This window comes from Astyanax mexicanus, chromosome 3 (assembly GCF_023375975.1).
Source record: "Astyanax mexicanus isolate ESR-SI-001 chromosome 3, AstMex3_surface, whole genome shotgun sequence".
In the NCBI taxonomy this organism is placed as follows: Eukaryota; Metazoa; Chordata; class Actinopteri; order Characiformes; family Acestrorhamphidae; genus Astyanax; species Astyanax mexicanus.
Window position 1 is genome coordinate 1,200,670 of NC_064410.1, and position 26,182 is coordinate 1,226,851.

General features: G+C 35.4%; 3 protein-coding genes across 4 annotated transcripts; 2 read left to right on the top strand and 1 right to left on the bottom strand.

The window, feature by feature from the left end:
* Nucleotides 1-363: 363 nt before the first annotated feature.
* fbxl6 (F-box and leucine-rich repeat protein 6) lies at nucleotides 364-10,396 on the bottom strand. Of its 2 annotated transcripts, none has more exons than XM_022667367.2 (10): nucleotides 10,298-10,396; nucleotides 8,605-9,207; nucleotides 7,584-7,742; nucleotides 7,364-7,427; nucleotides 6,280-6,411; nucleotides 5,595-5,702; nucleotides 5,344-5,457; nucleotides 4,018-4,249; nucleotides 1,692-1,932; nucleotides 364-758 (listed from the first exon to the last, which is right to left on the bottom strand). In XM_022667367.2, exons 2-10 carry the CDS (start codon nucleotides 9,174-9,176, stop codon nucleotides 629-631), a joined length of 1,752 nt encoding a protein of 583 aa, XP_022523088.2. In that variant the 5' UTR covers nucleotides 9,177-9,207; nucleotides 10,298-10,396; the 3' UTR covers nucleotides 364-628. The 2 variants fall into 2 exon arrangements, with proteins under 2 accessions (XP_022523088.2, XP_022523089.2); XM_022667368.2 differs by having other exon boundaries at nucleotides 8,605-9,247; nucleotides 10,298-10,373.
* Nucleotides 10,397-11,035: 639 nt separating this feature from the next.
* On the top strand, nucleotides 11,036-18,453 carry LOC125780414 (uncharacterized). The gene is made up of 3 exons (XM_049475701.1): nucleotides 11,036-11,445; nucleotides 13,505-13,626; nucleotides 14,529-18,453. The coding sequence occupies exons 2-3, from the start codon at nucleotides 13,566-13,568 to the stop codon at nucleotides 18,221-18,223; spliced, it is 3,756 nt and encodes a 1,251-aa protein (XP_049331658.1). The 5' UTR covers nucleotides 11,036-11,445; nucleotides 13,505-13,565; the 3' UTR covers nucleotides 18,224-18,453.
* Nucleotides 18,454-19,556: 1,103 nt separating this feature from the next.
* On the top strand, nucleotides 19,557-25,439 carry LOC103030771 (solute carrier family 52, riboflavin transporter, member 2). The gene is made up of 4 exons (XM_007229209.4): nucleotides 19,557-19,677; nucleotides 21,340-22,204; nucleotides 23,978-24,101; nucleotides 25,230-25,439. The coding sequence occupies exons 1-4, from the start codon at nucleotides 19,557-19,559 to the stop codon at nucleotides 25,437-25,439; spliced, it is 1,320 nt and encodes a 439-aa protein (XP_007229271.2).
* The last annotated feature ends 743 nt before the right edge of the window (nucleotides 25,440-26,182 follow it).

A 26,182-nucleotide genomic window follows, 5' to 3' on the forward strand; every position in this document is an offset into this window, starting at 1 on the left:
AAAAACCTTTTCCTGTTACTTTCAGTCCTGTTACTCAAAACATAAAAAGTAACAGGAGTGAGTGCCAATAACGGGAGTGAGTTTCAGTAACAGGAGTGAGAATTGTCCCCTGGTTTCTTGATTTATTAACGTTTATATAAGTTAATGTAAACCAATTTTTTCCAATTCTGTTTGGTTCATCATTTATCCATTTGTTTAATAAATTGCATAATAATAAATTTGTTTGATTTCAGGTTTGGGTCTCCTTGAAAAGATTGTCATTGATCAGTACATGTTTTGAATAGTTAAATGCATGTATTATTAGATGTCTGTCTTTGTTGATGATGCATGAAAACCCACCCAAAAAAAATCAGACTAGGACTCTTTCAGGCATATTATTACTTTTTATTATTAGATCATAATCAAATGTTATTCCCAACACAAATTATAGTCTGTGTACTGGAGTACAACAGAACTATATTTTAACATATTTTACATTACTGCTGAATGGGTATCATATCATATTCTAACAAATCTACTTAGTATTACAACACATGACAATTTATTCAAAGATTTCAAAAAAATTAAATAGAAATGCATTGCAGTTTTAATATAAACCATTAAAAATATGTGAAAACTACACATTAAATTAGTCCAATTTGTCCAGGATTTGTTGAACGTCCTCTGGGCCACGATAAACCCGTTTGAGTCCTCTGGGGAGATAACGGCAGGAGGACAGGTTGAGGTAGCTTAGAGCTGGAGCCTGGGCTACTAGTAACCTGTAAAATGAAAAACATCAATATTTTTATATATACTAACATTAAATACACACAATCTGAGAGATAAACTTTACTGTTTTTTTGGATTTTTTAATTCATTTTGAATTTTATGCTGCAACTCGTTCCCAAGAAGTTTTGGACTGGGGCAACAAAAGACTGGAAAAGTTGAGAAATGCTCAAAAAACACCTGTTTGGAACATTTTACAGGTGAACAGGTTCACTGGGAACAGGTGAGAGTCATGATTGAGTATAAAGATGAATAAGGACAACATTTCTTAACGTTCAACAGCAAGAACTTAGGGATTTTATTAGGGGTGCGCGATATGGCCCTAAAAAAATATATATAATATATATATAATAATATATATATATATATAATATAATCAAGAGGAAGATGGATGATCACAAGCCATCAAACCACCAAACTGAACTGCTTGAATTTTTGCACCAGGAGTAAAGCAGCATAAAGTTATCCAAAAGCAGTGTGTAAGACTGGTGGAGGAGAACATGATGCCAAGATGTATGAAAAAAAAACTGTGATTAAAAACCATCAGGATTATTCCACCAAATATTAATTATTTCTGAACTCTTAAAACTTTATGAATTTGTTTCCTTTGCATTATTTGAGGTTTGAAAGGTTTCTCATTTTTTGCAAATAAATGCTCTAAATGACAGTAATTTTACTTGAAATTTGGGAGAAATGTTGTCTGTAGTATTATAAAACAACAATGTTCATTTTACTCAAACATAAACCTGTAAATAGCTAAATTTAGAAAAAACTGATTCAGAAACTTTTTAGGTTAGAAAAAGTTCTACTAACAGTAACAGATATTTATAAAAGGTGCACAAACTCCAATGCTTATTTTGAAGTTATAATGTAAGATGCTTTAATCATCTATATGCACTAAATGGTAGACATGAGCTCATGAGTACCTGAGAGCAGGTGTGGTGATTCTGGTCCCGCTGAGATTCAGGGAGCGGAAGGACTCTACCTGAGGATTATGGGCCAGACTCCCCATTGCAATCTCCATGTCCTCCTCTGTGAAAGGCTGATTGGTCAGATCCAACTCGCGTAAAGTTTTACTCCATTTCTGAGTGAGCATGTGAAGTCCTTTGTTGGACGCCACCATGACATTACTATTAAAATACAACCCCCAGTACAAACACTCCAGATCTATAAAAGAGTCGAGAGAAAAAGGAAATAGCAGAAATATAGTGAATATTAGTCAGAAGTCAAACTTTATTTATTGTATTTTTTTAACTATATAATTACACTTAAAAATCCTTTAATTTCCCCAAAAATCGTCAGTGAGCCTTATATACATAAATATAAATATAAATTCTACCAGTCAGGAAAGCTCTAGGGGGTTAATGCTAATGCTGCTGCACCCAGTCTTAGTGGAAATATGGAAATCTAAGCTTACTGTAAATAAATTGATGCGCTTTATTCAACCAAATAAAAATAATAAATAAAGATTTTTCAGGAGAGAAATCTGCGTAGATTAATATCCTGCTTTTATTTACTTAACTTAGGTTAGCTTTACTGACTTAAAAGAAAAACATGGCCACACCCCGGTTCCTTACTATTGTTGCTAAAAATACGCTTTATAATCTGATGTGCTTTATTAATAATGAAAGATCAGTAAATAGACACTCATTGATAGTGCACTTTATAATCAGGTGCGCCTTATAGTGCAAAAAACTAAAATCAAAACGGTATTTTGATATTTTTAAGAGCAAAAATTACGTATGAGCTTATTGTACAGAGATGCCTCCATTTTTTTATTTCAGGTCATTTGTTGTCTGTTTAAATACATTTTAATTATTAATGAAACAGTATTAAAACTATACTGTGTAATGATAATCACAATATAGCTAAGTAACAAATCAAACTGTGCACTTGTCTGTTTTATGCACTTGACCTGCAGCAGTTCATTGCCTTTTTACTCTTTTTTTTGTGTTTTTGCACTTAAACTATAAGCTCAATATAAAAAATTTAGTTTGTTTAGAAAAGTATTCTATATTTTTAAACCATGTTAAATTATATTAGATTAAAGTCATTCAGACATTATTCTTGTAGTCTAATATACCGATGTTTAGGCCTGAGGATCATTGCTCACATTGTTCGTGTTTTAATATGTTTTAATATCTGTTCTTAATAAACATTTTTCTTAAATAATAGGTCCAGACTTCTTCAGTGTTGCAATTGGTAATAAACATAATTCTGAACAGATTTCACTCATTCAAACAGCCCGAAAATGTTTTTAAAAAGCTCAGTTTTAATGCTCTACTTACTAAAAAAAATATCGGGTTTAAATCGGGCTCAGGCTCAAAATGTGTTTTAAAAAGTTTTAATACACACTAAACTCTTGTTATACAGCTCACACTTCACTTGCCATGAACGTCTATCCAAACAGATCAAAATTTGCCTTTTAAATATTGTGGTTAAACAGAGGACCTGGCTTATATGCATATAAGTTTTTTATTACGGTCATGTGAGACAAACCATAACCGAGTCCACGGCAGAAAAGATAAATGAATATATTCAGGTTTACCAGGATATTCAGTATCACATGTTCTAAAGTACACATTTATGTTTGTTTTAAAAGGGTTTTCTGATATGTTAATGACTGTTAATGACACAAGCAAATTATGTGAAATATGATGGTAAACCTGACAGTGATGGGAATATTTTTAGAATTTGCATTATATTTGCACACTAAGATATTTCTACTATAATGACATCTTAAAATTAACCACTTCTCAACATTATAAACACATTTTCTTTTGCTTTACACAAATTTTATAATTCAAAACACTTTTAGCACTTTATAAAAGACACTGCACACGGTTCTCTGCATAACACTAATCTGATATAAAGTCACATGTTTCTATATCAAAATATAAAAAAGTGCAATTAAAATTATACAACAACATGGGTTAATTGGCCAATATGTGCTCCATATGGCCAAAAAAAAAAAACACCTCAATGCTTATTTTTTACCACCTAAATTAGGAATTAATCACTATATAAAAAACACAGGTGAGCAGCATTTTATATATATATATATATATATATATATATATATATATATATATATATATATATATATATATATATATGTATATATTTTTTTTCCTTTTTCAGTTTATTACCGACTTTTGTGAGAGCATATACTTTTTTGTTCACTATAATATTTTTATCTTTTATTTTTTTAAGAAAACATATTTTTCTTAATTTTACGTAGCAGCAGCTTACCTTCACATGGCAGGTTGTAAAGCCCTGTGGCGGTTACGCGAGAGCATCCTCGCAGGTCCAGAACCCGCAGGCGAGGGGAACCGTGAAGAACGTTGTGTAGGTCGTGATCGGTCATGAAGGAATGAGCAGAAGAGGCTATACACAACTCCTCCAGCATGGGGAAGCCGGGTGTGGAGCTGGGAGTGTTGCGAATCATCTTCGGAATAGGGCTAACGTTCATCAACCTAAAAATCTAAACCAGAAAAAATAAGAGTAAAGACAGCAAGAAACTTTTAAATATACTATATTTTTCGTACTTAAAAACACATTATGAAACACTAGTAAGGAACAGGGGTGTTGCCATGTTTCCCTCTTAATTTACTTAGTAAAGTTAAACTAAGCAAACAAGTAAACAAATCTGTAATAATGTAATAGATGTGAATCTACACAGATTTCTCTCCTGAAAACTGTTTATTTGGTGAATAAAGCCCTTCCATTTATTTACAGTAAGCTTAGATTTACAGATTTTCACTAAGGCTAGGTGCAGCAGCATTCGACACACAGGCTACAGTCCAATTTACTCGCCTCTGAACAGCGACTTAACCCCACTTAGCGGGGTTATCAGCTAATGCCAATGCTGCTCCAGCAGTGCTAGTCAGGGTTAGCAGCAGGCTACAGTCTAATATACTCAGCTCTGAACAGCCAAAAAAGCGAAAAAGCTAGCGCTTAGAGAAAAAGCTATCACACACCTAAACAGTTTTCAAGAGAGAAATTTGGTAGATTGATATCCAGTGCTTGTTTGACTTTAATAGGAAAGTTTTTTTTTTTTTTAAGAATTACAGTTTTGTTTACTTAGCTTAGCTATACTTAACTTTACTTACCCCCAACCACCACCACCCCAGCGGCAAGACCTACTGAATTAAATGGAAAACATAGCGACACCCCTGTTCCTTACTAGTGTCACATAATGCATCTTAAAATTTGGTGCGCCTTAAGTATGAAAATAGACTTTTATTAATAGTGCTCTTTATAGAGCCCAAAATATGATATTCTCAGCACTGCAGTGATTAGCATGGTGGTGGTGTATGAGGTGTTAGTGTGTGTTGAGCTGGTGGTACAGTGAGTGGATCAGATACAGCAGTGCTGCTGGAGTTTTTAAACACGGTTTAACCATTTAAAATCAAGATACTCAAACTCGAAACATCCCTAATAATAAAAATAAATAACAACAGACTCCTATAATTAGAGCTTTGGATGTTGGATAAGATTTTCTGGATTACCATTAAATGAATTAATCTCATATATTTGGTACAAGGAAATACAGTGTTTAAGTGACTTGTAGTGTACCTGGAGTTTGGGGCAGCCGAGCTGCAAAGCTTGTATACAGATAGGAAGAGGGCAATATCCACTATCTAACTTCGTATTGATCTCCAATACTCTGAGTTCAGGACAGCAACCTCTCTGCAAACAAACAAACAAACAAACAAACAAAAAACATATTTATTTTACTTATATCACATAATTAAATGATGTCCTATTGAATTAATCCAGTATTATTGTAATTTTATTATTGTAATTAAAAGAAATGACTGACTTACACATAAAACATTGAGAAGTTTGTCACTTTTTGTGCTGCGTGTGACAAAAATTCGCTTAAGGTGATTTCCATACGTCTCAACGAAGGAGACCAGCCCATCATCCTGAAACTACATGATACAAACAAACATAGAAACAAACAAACAAAAAGATAAAGAAACACAATTATCAAATTATAATAATTAGTGCTACCATTCTTTATAAATATTCATATTTTTAAATAATTTTTTTATTCTAATGTTTCATATTTTCATTCTTATGTTCTTAGTCCATCATTATTAATTTTACTTTACTTTACCTATTTTTTTTTTTTTTAATAAATTCTTTACTTACTTTGTGTCAATTAGTTTTTATGGTCTTTAAGAATTTTCTATTTTACATATATATTTCACTTATATTTTATATGTATTAAATGTTGACTTAAAATGAGTATTTCTTTTAATTTTCTTTTACTATTTCGTACAGTTTTAATCCTTATTATTTCTAATTTCTTATAAAAATGTTTTTAATCCCTTTGATGCTGTAAATGCTCGGCTGCATTGTAAATGAGGATCATCATCAATGTTTTCCAGAGTAAAAATAAAGGTTGATTGATTAATTGATTTGATTAATTGACTTTTAATAATTATTATCAGTATGGCTCTGCTGAAATGGGTTAAAAAGACCAAAATACAATTTCATACAAACCTCTGTATGCTGCACATTAATGCTCTCCAGAGACGGACAGGAAGTGCCGAGATTTTGAAAGGCCTCTTTAGTCACGCCCGTGCAGTAGGACAGCTTCAGGGACTGCAGATTTGGGCAGGATTCTGCAACTGTCTGAAATCAGCAGTTAAAAAAAACAATAAAATGAGTTACACAGTCACAGTTACAGCTTAGAAAGATATTAATGCACAATTATGATTTTTTTTTTATAATATAATGTAATTTCATATTAATTGTTTGTCCAAATTGTGCAATAGAACGTTTGAGAAATATCTATTTGAATCCTTAAACATTGAATATTTTAGGTCAATTTATAGTGTTTATGGAACTATTTAAAATATTATTGGGATAAAGGGATGCATGATTATATTAGAACCATATCAGTAACCACTAAATAACAAAAAACACTTATAACAAATAATCATATCACTCTGTATAAGAGCATCAGCCAAATGGCAAATGCCTCAAATATTGGATTTGTGTTTGTATTTGACAATTACCATATTGTTCGGACTATAATGCGCACTTATATAATATAATCAACAATGCCAATTATTTTAATTTGTCGACTACAAATTTCATTGTCGACTAATCGTTAATTCCTCAGAGTCCTGCATTACACAAAGTGCTGGGGACAGAAGTGAAATGTTTAAATTCAACTCAGTTTGTGTCTCCAAAAGTGCACAAACACAACAAATTACATATTTACTTACTAAATATCATGACTTTCCACGTATAAACAACATCAAGACATTTAAATGCCTTTTAAATCTCATGTTCAGCTGTTTTTATTGTTTTTAGAGATGGAGAACATGGCAGAAATAATCGTTGATTAATCGACTAATCGAAAAAATAACGTCAGATTAGTCGACTACCAAATAAATCATTAGATGCAGCCCTAGTAACTACCAGTATTTCTTCGCTCATAAGTATAGACCCATATCTCCCATATCGATGCATCCCCAAATATTTTTTTAAATATATATTATTTAATTTCATTAATTTAAGTTTCACATTTTGTTCTCACGCACAGAAAAATATATAATTATTAAACAATTTTGACTACCTGAATTACATATTCAACATGTTTTTTCCAGTGACAAAGCGAGAAATCCCTCAGTTGGGAGAACCTTAGAAAAAAAGCAGAAGAAAGCAAATTTAATAAAAAATTTCAGATAAAAGGAGCAACATCTGACGTGCTCATGATCTCCACACAATCTCTGTCACAACTGCTTGGTTAGAGATGTGTCTTAAACACTGTGCTAAAAGCTGGTAACTCCACTGACCTGTTTTGTGCTAGCCAGTCTACTGTGTTCCTAATCTTCTGTTCAGTTCCAGGTAACTGACTCTTACCAGGTTCAATCCAGCAGTAGCCAATGGAAACACTGCGCCACAGGGTTGGTGAAGATGCAGCACAATTCCATAGACGGCAAACTCTGCCAACCCTACAGAAGATACGAGTTAAATTCATGCAATTAAAGTTAAATTCATGCAAATAAATTAATAATTCAGGCATTGAATACTACACAAAACTGTGTAGAGTCAGGAATGATTACTGAGGGCTAGTACAGAGCAGAATATTGGTATATCGGTTCACCACCAAAGAAGCATACTGGTACAGCTCGCTAAATAACGCTAGCCAGTTAGCGTAACAAGCTAACACATGAAAGTGAAGGTAGCTCAGCTCTGTTGTGAAGCCAAACGCTCGTCTCACGCTCTCTAACCTGGAGAAACAATATGTGATATGAGAACAGCACTTTATATGAGGAGCGCCTGCTGCTGTTCCTCACTGTATGAATGTTTTTAAACAAGCTAGCTAATATAGCCCTGACTTTTTGCTGTCAGGCGGCATTTACTAGTGCTAGTAATTAGCTAATGCTGCTGCTCCTAGCCTTAGAGGAAATCTGGAAATCTAAGCTTACTGTAAATAAATGGAAGTGCTTTACTCATCCAAATAAACAGATTTCAGGAGAGAAATCTGTGTAGATTAATATCTAGCGCTTGTTTGAAAACATGGCAACACCCCTATTCCTTACTAGTGTCGCATAATGCGCCTTATAGTCAGGAAAATATGGAAATTTAAAGCCAAGTCATGCATAAAATATATAAATAAATAAGTAATAATAATAAAAATAAACTGATATACCGTTAAACCGTCAGAATCTTAGAAAAGTACAATGGTATTCCTTTTTTCGGTCACACCGCCCAGCACTACTGATCAGTTGAATCTGGTGAAAGCCACAATAACTCCATTCTATGATCTGAAATTTGTTTTTGAGGAGCTTAATTCAGTAAATATTGCCTCACCTGCACAGAAAAGGAACAGCGCCATCCTGCTGAACAGCCAGCTCAAAGATTTTAACCAGAACCTCCACCGGAAGATTTTGGCCCCAGTCAGCTTCAGAGTTCTCCAGTTGAGCTACATGAATATCTGGAGCTGGAGCTTCTTCTTCTTCTTTTTTGGCTTTAGAGACTTTTGGTTTGGGAGGACATTTCTTCTTTTTAACAGGAGTGATCTTTGTCTTTGTCTTGGTTTTCTTCTTTTTGCATCCCTTTCTTTTAGGTTTCCACACACTGTCAAACTGGTTAATGTTGGATATAATGAGGAGCATGTCCTCTCCATGCTGCACGGTGTAACTGGGTCTCGGAGGCTGTCTGATCTTACTTTTCTTTTTCTTCTTGCTTTTCTCATTTTTCAGAGGAATCGCTTTCCTTTTTAATGGTTCTTTTCTTTTGGCAGGTCCTGTCGTGTCTGACTGAGAACTTGCTGCCGCCGCCTCCTCATTCTTCCCCTCAGAACTCGGAGCTTTTAGTTGTGAAGACGGACCGCTAACGGGCTTTTCATCGGGAGCAGACGATTCTGGATGCCCACTATCCATGTCTGTGGGAAACTCTTCTTCTTCTTCTTTTCTGTGAAGAGAATAGTTAAGACTCCATTCTTCAAATTGTACTACACATTAAAAAAAAAAAAAAAAAAACATGCATTATTAAAGTGACAGTATGTAAGTTTTGGGGATTTAGAGATCCCTCTGTTAAAAATGTTTAATTGGACAGAGCATGAGGTAGAGTACTTTTAAAATGTGCACTGTGGTAAAGTCTCTTTTCAGAGCGAATGAATCCAAGTTTATTGATGCTGTCTCATTATTTTGAATAGTCAATTTTCAGCATCTCAAAATAACAACTAAGTGTCACAAAATAACGACTTAGAATCGCAACAAAATCTTTGTTTTTGAAAATAACTACTAGTTATCTCAAAATAATGAGAAAATATCTCAATAACGAGAGTATCGCGACTATATGGCAATATAACATAATGAGAAAGTATCTAAATTAACGACGTAGTACCTCAATAATGACTTAATATCTCAAAATAATGAGAAAATATCTCAAAATAATGACTTAGTATCTCAGTAACGATATAGCATTTCAAAATAATGAGTATCGACTACGTATCGCAAAATAACAACTAAGTATTGCAAAATATAGACAAAGCATCTCAAAAATAAGACAGTAACCTTATTTAAAAATAACAACTAAGCAAGTTATCGCAAAATTACAACTTATTGCAAAATAACGACCCAAAATATCAAGATAGCATCTCAAAATAACGACTAACTTAGGTATGGCAAAATAAAACCACTTAATATTTGAAAACAATGACTTATTATCGCAAAATAACGAGTTAGTTTGGTATCTTAAAAACGACTGAGTATCTCAAAATAATTATTTAATACCTCAATAATGACTTAACGGTTTAAGGTCCTTATTTACACATTTTGTTAAAATAGTTAACGTTAACTCAGTTACGTTAGCTACAGCGAGGCTAAGCTAATTACAAATAATCAGTCTGTGTTGGCGTTAAACATGTCACTGTTTAATAAAACCTGCGGTGTCACGGCAAGTGGGATTTCAAAAAATAATAATAAAGGGTTATTTATATTTATTATAACCGGTATTAACTGTTAAAATCGCTGTTTTTGTGAAAAAATTCGCCACTTACTGACTGCAGCTCTTCACCGACCCTCCTTTGTGTTTACAGCGCGACTCCCATGATGCTCCGGGAGAACCGCGTCACAGCCCAGGCAGCTCGTGCAGCATTCACTACCACCCAGAGAGCCACAGAGTCCATTAGTCACTTATACTTTTTTATTGTGTATTTTCTTATATATATTGTTTGTATTTAACTTTTTTTTATCTTGAAGAGGAGGTCGGGAAAGGAAATTCCCCTCAAAGCCAAATATATATTGTAACTATATTTTTTAATGACCCTTCATTTAACCACATGGAGAGATTTATAGTAAATTTAGAGTTAATTATAATCTTAGGTAAATTTTATACACACAAAACGAAATTTTCTAAAAAGATATCCTTATTCCAAAGATTTGTTTATTTAGACTTATAATTTTATACACTTATTGACTAATTTTCGACAAATTAAACACAATAATGTCATAAATCTATAGATATTTTGATGTTTTTTTATGTTTATATATTTTTTTGTTTGTGTTTCGGATTTTGTTTCGGATTATGATTGTTAGAACTTTGTTTGTGACCTAATTTAACGAATAAAAAAAAAGTTATTTCAGTAAATGTCAGAACCTAAGGAGCCACAGAGTCAATTAATCACTTTTTATTTTATTTTATTATTTATTATTATTTTTTGTGTATTTTCTTGCTTTTTTTGAATTGATCTTTTTTTTTGTTTTTTAACTTGAATAGCAGGTCGAGTAAGGAAAGTCCAATATATATTGTTACTATATTTTGGATAACCCTTTATTTGACCACTAGGAGAGATTTATAATAAATTTAAATGTATAAATTCGCTAAAAAGACACGCTTATTTCTAACTTATTCTAGACTTATATAATTATATACACTTATTGAGTAATTTTGTTTTTTGTTTTTGACCTAATTTAACGAATTTTACAAAAAAAAAAAAAAAAAGACTCTCAGAGCTCAGCCAGTGCAGCGTTCACTCACCCTCCACATTTTCCACACACACCTCCACACTTTCCACACACACCTCCACACACACTCCACTCCACACACTTCTCTCTGCTGGAATCCACAGAAGCAGAGCCACCTTCCACCTTTCCCTACGACCAGCTTATAGCTGATATAGATCATTTTCTAAACCGCGCTGTGCAGGTAAGAGACACTTTAATATTAAACAGTAACGGCGGATTTATCAGCGTTACTGAGGGTTTACTACAGACAGACTGCTTGTTTTAGCCATTTGTTTTGCAGTTTTCACTAAATTTATTATTAAAAACACGTTTTTACAAGTTGGTTAAAACTTGCCTCGTTTATAAAAAGCTTTAAAATGAGTTTAAAGAATTTCTCAACGTCAGAAACAGTGTTAAAATCTCTTAATACAGCTAATGTTAATGTTAACTAACCTAGCTTAGCTTAGCTTAGCTAACTTTAACTAGATCTCTGTGGTGAGGGTCGTTCATTAGCCAACAAGCTAACGTAACTAAAATAACGAGTTAATATCTAAAAATAATGAGAAATTATCTCAAATTAACGACGTAGTTACCTCAATAATGACTTAGTACCTCAAAATAATGAGTTAGTATCTTAAATCAATTACTTGGCATTTGAAAATAGCAACTTAGTGTCTCAAAATAAGAAGCTGGTATCTCAACAAAACAAGTAAGTATCTCAAAATCGTGAAAAATAATTACTGAAATGAATGATTTAGTATCTCAAAAAATAATGACTTAGTATCTTAATCATGACTTAGCATCTGAAAATGAATGACTTAGTGCCTCAAATAATCACGTAGTATCTCAGATATGTCTTGGCATCTCAAAATAATGAGTTTGTGTCTCAAAAATAATTACCTCAAAAATGGCTTAGCACTTTAAAATAATGACGTTTCCGACTTGATTCTGTAATAAACACCTTTAAAATGCATTTAAAAGCTTTTCTTAATAGTTAGAAATGCTATTAAAGTCTCTAAATGCAGCTAACTGACACCTTAAATGCCCTAAAATAAATTAAGAAACAATAATAATGAATAAACATGTTTACTAAAGTAAAACTGCAGTACAACTGCCCACTAATCAGCTACAAAAAATAGACATAATTGTCACCAGTGTGTATCAGCTATAACTAACTGTAGTTTAATCCCAGTGTGGGATGTATTGTTGATGGATTGGATTTTTTTTATAGGTTATAAATCCTGGCTAATTTACTATTCTTGTGAATAGTTTATATTTATTGACCCAGCATTAACAAATGCACTGAGGGACAGTAGCTATTTACTAACTATCGCACTTCTAAGCTGGGGTTTTGCACATGAGACTGATGACCTTTAACACACTTTGGTCACAGTCTTTCCGCAGACTACAATAGCACTGATTTTGCTGTAGAGTCTGGCCAGTCTTCCTCACTATACACTGCTGTGAAAACAACATTTACCCCCTAACAGATTTCTTTTGTTTTTCCTTTTTTGTAATACGTACAATGTTCAGATTATCAAACAAACTTTAATGTCAGACAAATATAACTTACGTATATATAAAGAGCAGTTTTTAAATTATCATTTAATTTATTAAGAACAAAAAAGTTATCCAAACAAACCTGGCCCTATGTAAGAAAGTAATTTCTTTTCCATAAATGAACTGTGATTAATTAATGAGTTTAAGTGAGTTTATTTTTTTAGGCTTCACTGCTTTAACATTGCTAACATGGATAAGTGTTAGGGAGAATATTAATATCTTAAAAAATATAATATATTTACAGTGCCCTTAAAGTACTGATAATGTCTATATAATACTCAGAAAAGCATACTGTAAATTGACTGTACTTTACCCTGATAACAATAACAGGTCCACCATTAGTTTTAGACCATTTTTCTTTTGTCATCTTGTTGCATGTTGATATACTAGTATTTGCCCTGCTCTTCATTTACTGAAAATCCCATAATAATATTGCATGAGTGTATAACAAGAGAATAATTGAAATGGTGCATATATTAATGACTATCTTTAAGCTCTGCTTGTCTGTTTCTGGACTGAATGGGAAGGTAAAGATTCAGGCTGTTGATTTAACAGTGAATTTATTGAAAATTCTACACTTTTTTGCATATTTGTCCCCCCATCCAGTCGTAGAAGCAGAAGAGCAGAGGTTGGTTGCATTAGCTGGGCTGCGATTTTGTGGCTTATAGTACTAAAACCTTTATCTGGCCTTTATTTGGAAGATTGCGCTCCTCTGGATGTTTAAAAGCCCACCGACCAAGTCGCCACGCTTTTTGCGCAGTTATGGAGGACCTTCAGGATGATTTCAGTGGTCCTAGTGCCAGGAGTATTGCTGCAGAATTAAGTAAGTACTGTTTGCAATGACATTTACACAATTGTTAAATATGTGTAATTTAAAACCCATAAAATACATACCATATTTTTCGGCGCACCGGATTATATGGCATACTATCAATTAACGTCTTTTTTCTGGTCTATTTTAATACATAAAGATTAAAAAGCTAATTTTAAGAGAAACGACAAGGATTTGCCGCTGGGTGGTGATGTGGGGGTTGGGGTAACTAAGTTAAGTAAAGCTAAGCTAAGTAAACAAAACTGTACAACTTTATTTGGGTGAGTAAAGCGCTTCTCTGTTCATTCACAGTAAACTTATATTCCCATATTTCTCCAGCACCAAGGCTGTAACGTTAGCATTAGCGGTGTTCCGGTAAGCCAGGGCGATATTAGCAAGCGGTTCGCCCCACATAGCTTTTTTTTAAGACAATAAACGCACAAAAGAGCTAGGGAAGTTAGCAGCTAATGCTAATGCTGCTCCAGTAGTGCAAGCGGGGGGTTAGCAGCAGGCTACAGGCCAATAATACTCACTTCTGAACTGGGAAATAGTGATTAGCAGCTAATGCTAAGGCTACTTCAGCCTCAAAGCTGGAGAACTGAACTAAACTGAAACTCCTGTATAACTCTATACTTCAGCAGAAAGGCTTTACTGCTCCTTAATACCTGAGTGATAAACTTTATACATAAGTTGCACTGATGATTTTTGGGAAAATTACAGGATTTTAAGTGCTCCTTATAGTGCAAAAAAATACGGTAATATTTTGCAAGGGAAGAGTTTATTTTTATTGCATTGCAAATTGTGTAATACATGCTATTTACCTTTTTATATTGAAATGTTTTTGGTAGATATGCATTTTAAGTTTAAAGTTTAAAGTGTTTCCCTCTTTGCTTGTGTACCTTTCATTTTTGCAGAAGATGACATCTACTACAAGCTTGTTGAGGACTTCAGTGGACCTCAGACCGGTGACTTCTTGCATGTACTTGAAAAGCCCTGCACAAACCGTTTCCTGATTCAAGTTGGACTAATGAGAGAGGAGAACGATACTCCGTGGGCCCATGTAGTAAAGTGGCTTCAGAAGATTTTTCCAGAATATGGATCTGCAGATTTTCAATGTCTGATTGAAAGGAATACAGAAACTGCTTTGAGTTTAATAGGAGATGCCAAGGAACTCTTCCTTGTGTCGGATGTTAATTTTGAATTTGTTGGCCCTATCTGCGATACGATAGGCATTGGAAGAACAGATTTGCTGGAAATGTCCGATTTTTCGGATCGCGTAAAGTTGTCAGATGTTACCAATGCTTTACTGCTAGAGTTGACCAGCTTCATTGCACGAGAGAAAATCGGTCCTATTGCGTTAGTGTCATGGATCCATAATTTCGATCGTACGTTCTGTAGTGACGGCAACATCGAAAGAGCCAACAAGCTTCTTCGGGCCAGTCTAGAGAGATTCTGGTCCCAGTATAGAGAGTGTCAGAGTAGTAGAAACAGAAGCAGTGGACTGTTCGAAGAATTTCTTCAAAGTCCATTTGCGTTGATTCGTGACGTGCGCGACCCAGAGTACAGAAGAGTGGCAGCTATCAAAGGGCATATGAAAAGAAAACGCCTTGAATTGAGTCAACAGCAGTCTGATTTCACAGCCTATGGGATTAAGGAGGAAAGCGAACCTTTTGACATCGCCAAGCACAATATTTCCCCTAAATATAAGAAAACCAAACGCAGGATGGAATCTCAACAAGACGACTCCTACCATTCACCTTACTTGGTTGACGTAAAGGAGGAAAATGATCCTGAAAGTTTTAGGAATGCACCTACTCACAAGTCACAAGCACTGGAATTTGAAGAAGACCCTAGAATTGACACAGGCGATTGTGTTACTATAATCGATACTGCGTTTCTGGCTTTCCAGAAGCTTACAGAAATGTATGGAGGAAAGAACGCTAGTGCTAAAAAGGTGTCTATGGAGCTTCTTGAGAATCAGTTATCTCTGATGCTCGTTGAGGATGCCGACATGTGCTCTCTAAACGAGAAGGTCAATGCCCATGCCCGTAACTTGGCCGACGCTTCGGTAGAAAACCCACAGTGCGTTGTTCCCCTTTTGACATTTCTTCACTGCAACACTCATTTCTTCTTCGACTTCGTTGATGCGGTTGAGAAGCAGATAATGTCGTTTGAGAGAGAAATCATAAGCACTACAGGAGACAAGCTTGGACGAGACAACAACCCAAAGTTTAGAAGTTTTGTTAACTTCGATGAGAGCGCCATCACCCGTTATATCAGCATGGCCTGCGAAATCTTGTGTCCGAGAAAAGAAACGGCCAACAGTTTCCGAAGGCACTGGCTTGCCTTTTGTATCGAGAGGAACAACCCGTCGACGCTGCCGATCGGTCAGTCGAATAGGTTCATCAACTACTTCGAGGCGGCGGCTGGACTTGTTCACCATCACAAGGATGTTGCGCTCTTTGTATCTGACCTCCAGCAGCTGAATGACGAATCGAACATCGTTCTGGATAGCGTCAACGATGATGCTAGCGATGAAGCTATACAGACTCTAGTCTGTGTGTTAGCTGTTGTGTACTGCAAAGTCTTGGGTCCCTTTTGGCAGCTTCTGAAGAGTGATGCACAGTATGTTCTCTTCAGTAAGTACATCTACTGTCTTTATAAGAAGCTGCTGGAGTGGTCTGAAGATGTCTCTGCTTTGCTAGAGCCTGAACCTGAGGCCAACGTCTTTCTCCAGGTTCCAATGCAAGAGAAGAGTTTTTCAGGAGTGTTCGCATTCTGCCGAGACAACGAAGACAACCAGTTTGGAACCCTGCTGAAAGTATGTTTGCAGAGCATGATGAAGGTCGTTGCTGCTGTGATCGAGGAAGATCTCAGCGAGTTCTTACCTGGAGGCAAATACTGCAAAGAACCATCTACAGAACTTGCAGAAGAGTTTGCCGATTGTAAATTTTCCCATCTGATGGGCGAGTACCCCTTTAGTCACACGTACTCCTGTAAGAAAATCAGATCCAAAAAATCAGCTAAAACTCGCACCTCTACCGAGGGGAACGCACCTGAGGGACCAGAGAGACCGCCCACTCCTTCTCTTCAGGAGGAGATGACTTCACAGGAAATCCCTGCCAATCCTTCCAGGAAGCAGAACAATCCAAAGCCGCACACGACGTCCGTAAAAGCAAATCTGCGTTCTCTTGACAGATTCAAAAAGAAGGCATTGAGCAAGCTAATCGACCAAAGGCAAAAAATCCAAATGCAAGACCTGCATTACAGAAAGATGATCGTCGCTGCAGTGGGTAAACACGGCGGTCCGTGTAAAAGCGTGCAAGATGTCGATCGGCTGCTCGTGAAAATGGAAGGATCAGACCAAACTAAGAAGCGAGAGGCCATCCGCTGTGAGTTGAGCTACCAGAAGTGTGTTGTTGGTGTCAGAGACAACAGTCTGAATCAAATAGGCTTTAGATTGCAAGACATGGTCAACAAACTCAAAGCTGTCTTAGCAAATGAGAAAAGTTCAACAAGCATCATCAGTGAACCGACTACAAATGTCGTCATCCATGTTGGAAGTAGTGCAACTGCAGAGGATACACAAGGAGAACCAGTAGGAGAACCAGAAGAGCAAATACAAGAAGAACCACAAGAGCAACTACAAAGTGAACCACAAGAGCAAACACAAGGAGAACCACAAGAGCAACTACAAAGTGAACCACAAGAGCAAACACAAGGAGAACCACAAAGAGATCCACAAGGAGAACTACAAGAGCAAACGCAAAGAGAACCACAAGAGCCAACACAAGTAGAACTACAAGAGCAAACACAAGGAGAACCACAAAGAGATCCACAAGGAGAACTACAAGAGCAAACGCAAAGAGAACCACAAGAGCCAACACAAGTAGAACTACAAGAGCAAACACAAGGAGAACCACAAAGAGATCCACAAGGAGAACTACAAGAGCAAACGCAAAGAGAACCACAAGAGCCAACACAAGTAGAACTACAAGAGCAAACACAAGGAGAACTACAAGAGCAAACGCAAAGAGAACCACAAGAGCCAACACAAGTAGAACTACAAGAGCAAACACAAGGAGAACCACAAAGAGATCCACAAGGAGAACTACAAGAGCAAACGCAAAGAGAACCACAAGAGCCAACACAAGGAGAACTACAAGAGCAAACACAAGGAGAACCACAAAGAGATCCACAAGGAGAACTACAAGAGCAAACACAAGCTAAGCAACAAGCAGAACCACAAGGAGAACCACAAGCTAAACAACAAGGAGAACCACAAGCTAAGCAACAAGCAGAATCACAAGGAGAACCACAAGCTAAGCAACAAGGAGAACCACAAGGAGAACCACAAGCTAAGCAACAAGCAGAATCACAAGGAGAACCACAAGCTAAGCAACAAGGAGAACCACAAGGAGAACCACAAGCGAAGCAACAAGGAAAACCACAAGCTAAGCAACAAGGAGAACCACAAAAAGAACCACAAGCTAAGCAACAAGGAAAACCACAAGCTAAGCAACAAGAACCACAAAAAGAACCACAAGCTAAGCAAAAAGGAGAAGCAAAAGAAAAAACACTAAGGAGATCAACAAGGAGAACCACATGAGCCACCATAACGAGAGCCAACAGATCAACCACAGAAGGTAGTGATTGATTGAGAGGTAGATGTTCCAGAAAATTGAGACCAACACTGATCTTTTTGTATTGTAACACAGTAGTGTGTGTGTATATGTTTTGTCATTTTTGTGCAGATTTTTCTTCAGTAAGTTTTCCTCTTGCCTAGCGTGTATTCAGTGTGGGAGTTCTGCAACATTTTTTTTTTTTTTTTTTTTTTTTTTTACAGTCCTAAAAAATAAAACATAAATGTTTGATGTGTTCATGTTTCTCAGAGGCATTATTTTTGTATGTTTGTTTTGCTCTTGAAGCTGATTTTTTTGTATTATTAAAAAAAAAACATTTAAAATGATCACTTTTTGTGTTTTTGTTTACTATATATATATATATATATATATATATATATATATATATATATATATATATATATATATATATTTTGTGTGTGTGTGTGTGTGCAAGTATGGAATAGCAGTATGTAAATTGATCATTATGTGATACACCACTGCCATACTATACAATACAATATCTCCAATTAAACCTAGAAAGGAATAGAGGTATAGAGATCTCAAAATCATAATATATATTGTGGACATACCAATACTTGCAGTGCCAATGTGTCTCATATGGTCTACGTTTTCTGATGGAAGACATTTCTGCATAACAAATAAAACTTAATTTATGTCATTTAAAAACTCATCAGGTCAGAAATACTCATTTTAAGGTTAAATATGTCATTTTAACACTACTCTGGCAAAGCCTAGGCTTATTAATATGACTGTTTTTGCACATTTTTAATAGACTATATTTTTTGCGCAACCTTGAAACTCCTTTTTTGCTGTTTTTTTGCGTCCATTGTTGTTTAAAAGTGTTGTCCTTAGATTTTTTTGAGTTATTGTGACATTTTGCATGACATTAACAAATTGTAAGAATTATTTTCCACCCATACTGTTTTAAAGTCAGCCCTAAATATATAATTAACTCAGTCATAGACATTAATTGAAAAAAAAAAACCAACCTGCATATATATTTCTGAAAACATTTGTAAATATAAATAAATGAATAAATAATTAAGTACTAAGAGATTTATAACTGTTCCTCTCATTTTTATGGCATTTCATTTGTATAATTGTGTAGCTTATATTGTATATGTCTTGATTAATAAAGGATAGTAGAGAGGAAAAGTATGTGTAAAAAAAAAAAAAATATTAAAATTTAATCGATAAAGAAAATATTGGCTCATACACGTTAAAGTACTGAGGATAACAGATTGACGGGATAGTTACTCTTTGTTTTTGTCAGAAACCTGGAGCTAAATGGCAGATATGTGGTGGAATCATGCGATTGTAACACACGTTCTGGTGGCCTTGTTTGGAATGGGATCGTGGATATCTGTAAATTCACTGTGGGTTGAGCTGCCTGTGGTTGTGAACATCTTACCAGAAGGTAAAGTATCTCTACTTATTTACTTACACACTATTAAAAGTACAATACTGAGCAGAGAAATCTCTAGTATTACTGTATTTGTTCTTTAAATGACACACAAACCTTAATAAACAATAAATATAGAATTTAAAATGTTAAATATTAGGTTTGCATCATTCCACACCCATTATAAAAATTATTTTTTATTGCGGAAATGTTTAAGGAAATCTTTCCACATCTCAAATATTCTGTATATATAATATATATTATTTGTTTGTTAAGATTTTAAGTAATGGACCAACACACAAAGTAACTTATAATTGTCAAGTGGAAAGAACATGGTAAATGCTTTCGAATTGTTTTTTTAATCAAAATTTAAATATGAGAATTGTGACGTGCAAAAGTATTGAGCCCCCTTTCATCTGAAATCCCTAAATAAAATCCAATTAGTGCAATTATTATTATTAATTCAGTGCCTTCAGTCTTAACGTAATGAGTTAATAGAGTTAATCCAGCTGTGTGTAATAAATTACTCTCAGTACAAATACAGCTGTATAAATACATCAGTTCATCGGATGCATCAGTATTGCATCAGTGCCAACATGTCTCATATGGTCTACATCAGGGGTGTCCAAACTACGGCCCGCGGGCCATTTGCGGCCAGCTTCATTTTTTTTGGAGCGGCCCGCGAGGTAATTTAGAAATAGAATGAAATAGAATGAAATAGAATGAAAGTTGGCAGAAAAACGAGCCAAAGAGTCTAAAAGCGGAGAGAGTGTGCAGTTGTAGCGCAGAAAAACAGGCCAAAGAGTCTAAAAGCGGAGAGTGTGTGCAGTTGTAGTGCAGAAAAACAGGCCAAAGAGTCTAAAAGCGGAGAGAGTGTGCAGTTGTAGTGCAGAAAAACAGGCCAAAGAGTCTAAAAGCGGAGAGAGTGTGCAGTTGTAGTGCAGAAAAACAGGCCAAAGAGTCTAAAAGCGGAGAGAGTGTGCAGTTGTAGTGCAGAAAAACAGGCCAAAGAGTCTAAAAGCGGAGAGAGTGTGCAGTTGTAGCGCAGAAAAACAGGGCAAAGAGTCTAAAAGCGGAGAGGGTGCGCATTTCTAGCTCAGAAAAACGGCAAAAGAGTCCAAAAGTTGCCGTAATTAAGGAGTTTAACATTAAGAGACATCATGAAATGAAACATCAGTTTGAAAAATCTTAGTTTACACAACACTGTCAAAGATAGATAAAGATAGTAAGTCAAGTAAAATGATGTGTAAATGAAAGTAATCAGGAAAATGTATGATTTAAAGTGAAATGAGGTATATTTCATTATATGTTTTATTACAGAGTCTATGGCCCCTGAAAAATATATTTCTCCTTCTGGCCCCCAACAAAAAAAAGTTATCTGATGCAGGATAGTTTTGCTTGAAAAAGCCCTAAATCAGCCTTACTATGTAATTTAAAAACTCAGCCGGTCAGAAACACTCGAGGTCAATCTCATGTTTAATCATTTTAACTCGACTTTGGCATGCGCCTAGCCTTTTTTGTTTTATATGACATTTTGCACATTTTTACTAGACTTATAGTTTTTGTGCAACCTTGAAACAGGAAAAATGCTTTAAATTTAGCATTGACATCCATTATATTCAATAATAAGTCTTTTAGAGCTGTAATAATGTTGTTTTTCTCTTTATTCATTTGCAGGATGGAATCTTCCAGCCTATCTCTCTGTGCTCATCGCCTTCGGGAATCTGGGACCAGTGGCCGTTACTTTAACTCATCACTTTGCTCCGGGGCGACTGAACGAACGCTTGGTGATTCACAGCATACAGGCGCTCGCAGTGGTTGCTTCGGTTTTCCTCGCCATCTTCTGGTCCCGCGTGACCACAGTAGCCGGGGAGCTGAGATCTGTGCCGTACCTGCTGTTGGCTTTTGTTCTGTCGTTTGTTTGCTGCACCTCCAACGTCACCTTTTTACCTTTTATGTTCCGATACCCTCCTGAGTACATCCGCACCTTCTTCGTGGGGCAGGGTCTCAGTGCACTGTTTCCCTGTATAGTGGCGTTAGGGCAGGGTGTGGGGAAGCTGGACTGCATCGAGACAGGAAACGGCACAGAGTCTCGCACTTATAAAGAGAACTTCCCAGCGGAAGACTTCTTCTGGTTCCTGTTCGTGATGCTGACTGTATCGGCTCTCTGCTTTCTCGCACTGACGTATAGAACAGTGAAACCGGCTGAAGATAATAAAGCCACTCAGGCACCGGATCAAGAACAGGAACAGAAGGAGCAAGGTGAGGGTCACCTATTGCAAAACGGAGGGTCACCAGTGTCGGAGGAGCAGGTGGAGGTGGAGGTGGTTAAGCAGGCTCCTGCTGTGTCCTTCTGGACTTTGAACAACATCTACCTGCTTCTGCTTCTCGGAATTTCTAATGCATTAACGAATGGAGTGCTGCCATCTGTGCAGAGCTTCTCCTGCCTTCCTTATGGAAACATGGCCTTTCACCTCTCCGTCGTCTTGGGAAACATCGCCAACCCTTTGGCGTGCTTCGTGGCCATGTTTGTTCTGCTAAGGTGGGTTTGAGAAGATCCTTTGCGTCAACTAAAAAAAAAATCATTTTTACACATACACCCATTACTAGAGGTGGAAAGTTATGAATTACATTTACTCAAGTTACTGTAATTGAGTAGATTTTATGAGTAATTTGTCATTTTTCAAGTAGTTTTTTTAAATAGGTAATTTTACTTTTACTCAAGTACATTTTGACACAAGTAATCTACTTTGCTACATTGGAAAACTCCCGATTACTGAGTAAAAAGTAAAAAATAAAATGTTGGAAAAAAAAAACAATTGTCTGAATTAAAAAATATATTAATTGGCTTAATTGGCGGATGTGCCAGCGAATAACGAGGCAATAACGTCCTCATGCAATGCAAAATAATTAAAAGTATCTATGTTAGTTTTACTCAAAGTACATTTTAAATTGAGTACTTTTTTACTTTTACTTCAGTAGATTTTTAGATGGGTACTTTTACTTTTACTTGAGTAGAATTTTAGCAAAGTAAAGGTACTTTTACTTAATTACAATTTTTCAGTACTTTTTCCACCTCTGCCCATTACCCAAAAAGATAGATACACAGTTATATAATAATTTAAATTTGTAGTGCAAGCTTGTGCAAAAACTACTAGTTTTAGAACAAATTCTATTAGAATCACAGATTCTAGAAAATCAAATGGTGACCTCCCACACAACCACATTTACAGTGGTATGGAAAAGTGTTTATTAAATGTTTCAGATCATCAAATAAATTTAAATATTAGTGAAAGACAATGCAAGTAAACACCGCATGCAGTTTTTAAATGACATTTTCTATTACATTTTCTATTTTAAAAAAATGAGGCCCTGTATAAAAAGAAAAGTACTAAAATATTGTATCTGTATCTACTGGAGTATTATTTTTACTTCACTACTGTAACTACTTAAGTACTAAAATGCAGTATCTGTATATACTGGAGTATTATTTTTACTACACTTCTGTACTTAAGTACTAAAATGCTATTTCATTCTCCTACTTCTACTTTTACTTTACTACATATTTTGAATGAGTTGAATACTTTTTTATATAAAAATCTTAGAAATAATTTTAAACCCACATCATCACTAAAGTCGTAAAGCGGTAGATGTTCTGCTCTGTCTCTCCGGGTTTGATGAAGCTTCTCATCATTGAGTGAATCGAGTGATTAAGATGATCTTATAAGAGGATCTCGCTGCTCCCGTTCTGCCTTTAGCACTGCTAACTTTACACTGCTTTCAGTAATAAATACACTAATATTACAGTAATGTACTTTTACTTTCAGTACTTTACTACTACATTTTACAATAATTTACTTGCAATACCTAAGTACTAAAAATGTTGAATACTTTAGTACTTGTACTTAGGTAACTTTAACTCAAGTCACTTTTTAGTGGAGCACTTTTAGAGTACTTTTACTCAAGTCTGGGTCTCTACAACTTTGTACAAGTTTGCGTTTGAGGCACTGGGTTAAGTGTTCAGGTGTAGTAGTGCTGCTGGATTCTTGAACTGAGCAATAATAGTAGATAATAGTAACTGTAGTAAAGATAAAGCAAAGTGCATATATATATATATATACTGTATATATATATATATATATATATATATATATATATATATATGGTGTACGTGTGTCTCAGATTAAATTATGTCCAGTGAGTGTAGATGGAAGGTAGTTGTATCTTATGTATCTGCAAAAAACTGTGTTTTATTAAGTATTGTTTTCAATATTAGTATGACTAATATAAATACATTTTTTAAATATTGTTTCAGGTCTAATGCTGGTCTGGGTGTTCTGTCTCTGGCGGGAGGTGTGTTTGCATCTTATCTCCTGGCTCTGGCTGTTCTCAGTCCCTGCCCTCCTCTTCTAGGAAGTAATGCAGGAGTTACTTTGGTTGTAAGTACAAAAAAAAAATAAAACAGAAGTCATTCATGCATTCCTCTTATTTCTGCTTCTGCCTGGTCAGGGTTTGTGGTAAATTAAGAGACTTCTCAAAAACACTGAGCGAAGGACAGGAATTTCCCATTAGTGGAGCATCAGCTGATCACAGGGTGTAAAAATTGCAGATTTCATGTTAACTAACGGTTTCAGGTGTATGATTTTCGCTATTTCTCATGAATATTCATGTGTGAATATGTAAACGTATCGCCTCTGATTGGCTAACAGCACTGCGACACCAGGAGGCAGCAAGACGGACAACGGTTAGAAATGTTTTATAAAAATAAAGACATTTTTTACTCTAATAACACAGTTTTTGCAATGTCATCATATGTTACTTTACAACATGTGTAATAAAGCCCAGTGTGTAATAAAGTGCAGTTCAGACACTGACCTAGTCTTAGAGTCTCTGTAAAACACAAAATCCACCGGAGATCCTATTTAAACCTATAGTTTTATAGGTTTACAAACTTACAAACAGAGGTAGGTAGTACATTAAAATCTACACACTAAAAGTAAAGCAGATAGTAAGGCAGAGTAAACACCTTTTCCTTATTATTTTGTAAGTTTTTACTACTTAGGAAAGATTTGTATTTAATTATTATTGACTTATTTATTATTTAATTACGGAATCATGTTTTTTAGTAGAATTACATACAAAAACAGCATTGGAACTAGCCTTTAAACAGTGTGAATGCGGCACTCACAAGATACTCACAAGATAACACCTCACAAATTATACAGGTGTGCACTTTCCTAAGCCATTTCCAGAAGAAAAAACGCCACATAATCATTTTACACGCAGATTAATTTAATTTTTATTATACATATATATATATATATATATATAATTAAATACAGACGTTTAAACTCTTCATCGTTCAAAGTTCACTAATATCATGGTCATGGTTTGAATAAAACAAGAACCAAAAGGTAAAACCTCATGAAATTAAGATTAAAAATAAAATGATTGTGAAATATTCTTGCAGGAAGCAAATCAGTTGTGTTAATTTTCTAATCCTACAGCAGAATCCTAATCTAAAACAGCGTGAGCTTTCAAATCTGATTGGATGTCTCTCTCTACAGGTGATTTCCTGGATCATCTTCACCGGGCTGTTCTCCTACCTGAAGGTGGTGGTGGGTTCTCTGCTGCACGAGGCCGGTCACGCTGCTCTGCTCTGGTGTGGAGTCTTTATTCAGGCTGGATCTCTGATCGGAGCGCTCTCTATGTTCCCTCTGGTCAGTGTCTATCACGTCTTTCATCGAGCTCAGGACTGCGTTAACAACTGCAGCTAGATCTGATACCAGCACCTCGTCACATTCCCTCTGTGCCTTTCTCTTTACCTGGAGTGTGTGGATATATATATATACAGTACAGACCAAAAGTTTAAACACACCTTCTCTTTTTCAATGCATTTTCATTATTTTAATTTTTCATGACTGATATTTACATTGTAGATTCTCACTGAAGCATGAAAAAATATGAATGAACACATGTGGAGTTTTATGTACTTAATAAAATATATATATATATATATATATATATATATTCTAGTTTCTTCAAAATAGAAAATAGCCCCCCTTTGCTCTGATTACTGCTTTGCACACTCTTGGCATCATTCTCTCAATGAGCTTCATTTAAGAGGTGGCCACCTGAAATAGAAAACTGTTTTCCAACAGTCTTGAAGGAAGGAAGGAGTTCCCAGAGGTGTTTATTAGCACTTGTTGCTCCTTTGCCTTCTTCACTCTGTGCTCCAGCTCACCCCAAACCCAAAGCTCATCTGGATTGGGTTCAGGTCCGGTGACTGTGGAGGTTCAGCTCATTAATTTTTGTTAAGTACATAAAACTCCACATGTGTTCATTCATAGTTTTGATGCTTCAGTGAGAATCTACAATGTAAATATCAGTCATGAAAATAAATAAAGAAAACGCATTGAAAAAGAGAAGGTGTGTCCAAACTTTTGGCCTGTACTGTATATATTGTATATGTGTGGGACGAAAGTTAAAGAAGGATTAATTGAAAGGAAATTTAAGTGGC

Excerpts from the sequence above, each read along its gene's own strand:
- fbxl6 (XM_022667367.2), bottom strand. The coding sequence starts at position 9,176 with ATGGATAGTGGGCATCCAGAATCGTCTGCTCCCGATGAAAAGCCCGTT. Across the intron at positions 4,250-5,343 it reads TCGGCTGCCCCAAACTCCAG|ATTTTTAGGTTGATGAACGT; the intron begins GTACACTACAAG and ends TTTCTGGTTTAG. Across the intron at positions 759-1,691 it reads ATCACCACACCTGCTCTCAG|GTTACTAGTAGCCCAGGCTC; the intron begins GTACTCATGAGC and ends TTCATTTTACAG.
- LOC125780414 (XM_049475701.1), top strand. The coding sequence starts at position 13,566 with ATGGAGGACCTTCAGGATGATTTCAGTGGTCCTAGTGCCAGGAGTATT. Across the intron at positions 13,627-14,528 it reads GAGTATTGCTGCAGAATTAA|AAGATGACATCTACTACAAG; the intron begins GTAAGTACTGTT and ends TCATTTTTGCAG.
- LOC103030771 (XM_007229209.4), top strand. The coding sequence starts at position 19,557 with ATGTGGTGGAATCATGCGATTGTAACACACGTTCTGGTGGCCTTGTTT. Across the intron at positions 19,678-21,339 it reads TGTGAACATCTTACCAGAAG|GATGGAATCTTCCAGCCTAT; the intron begins GTAAAGTATCTC and ends ATTCATTTGCAG. Across the intron at positions 22,205-23,977 it reads GCCATGTTTGTTCTGCTAAG|GTCTAATGCTGGTCTGGGTG; the intron begins GTGGGTTTGAGA and ends ATATTGTTTCAG.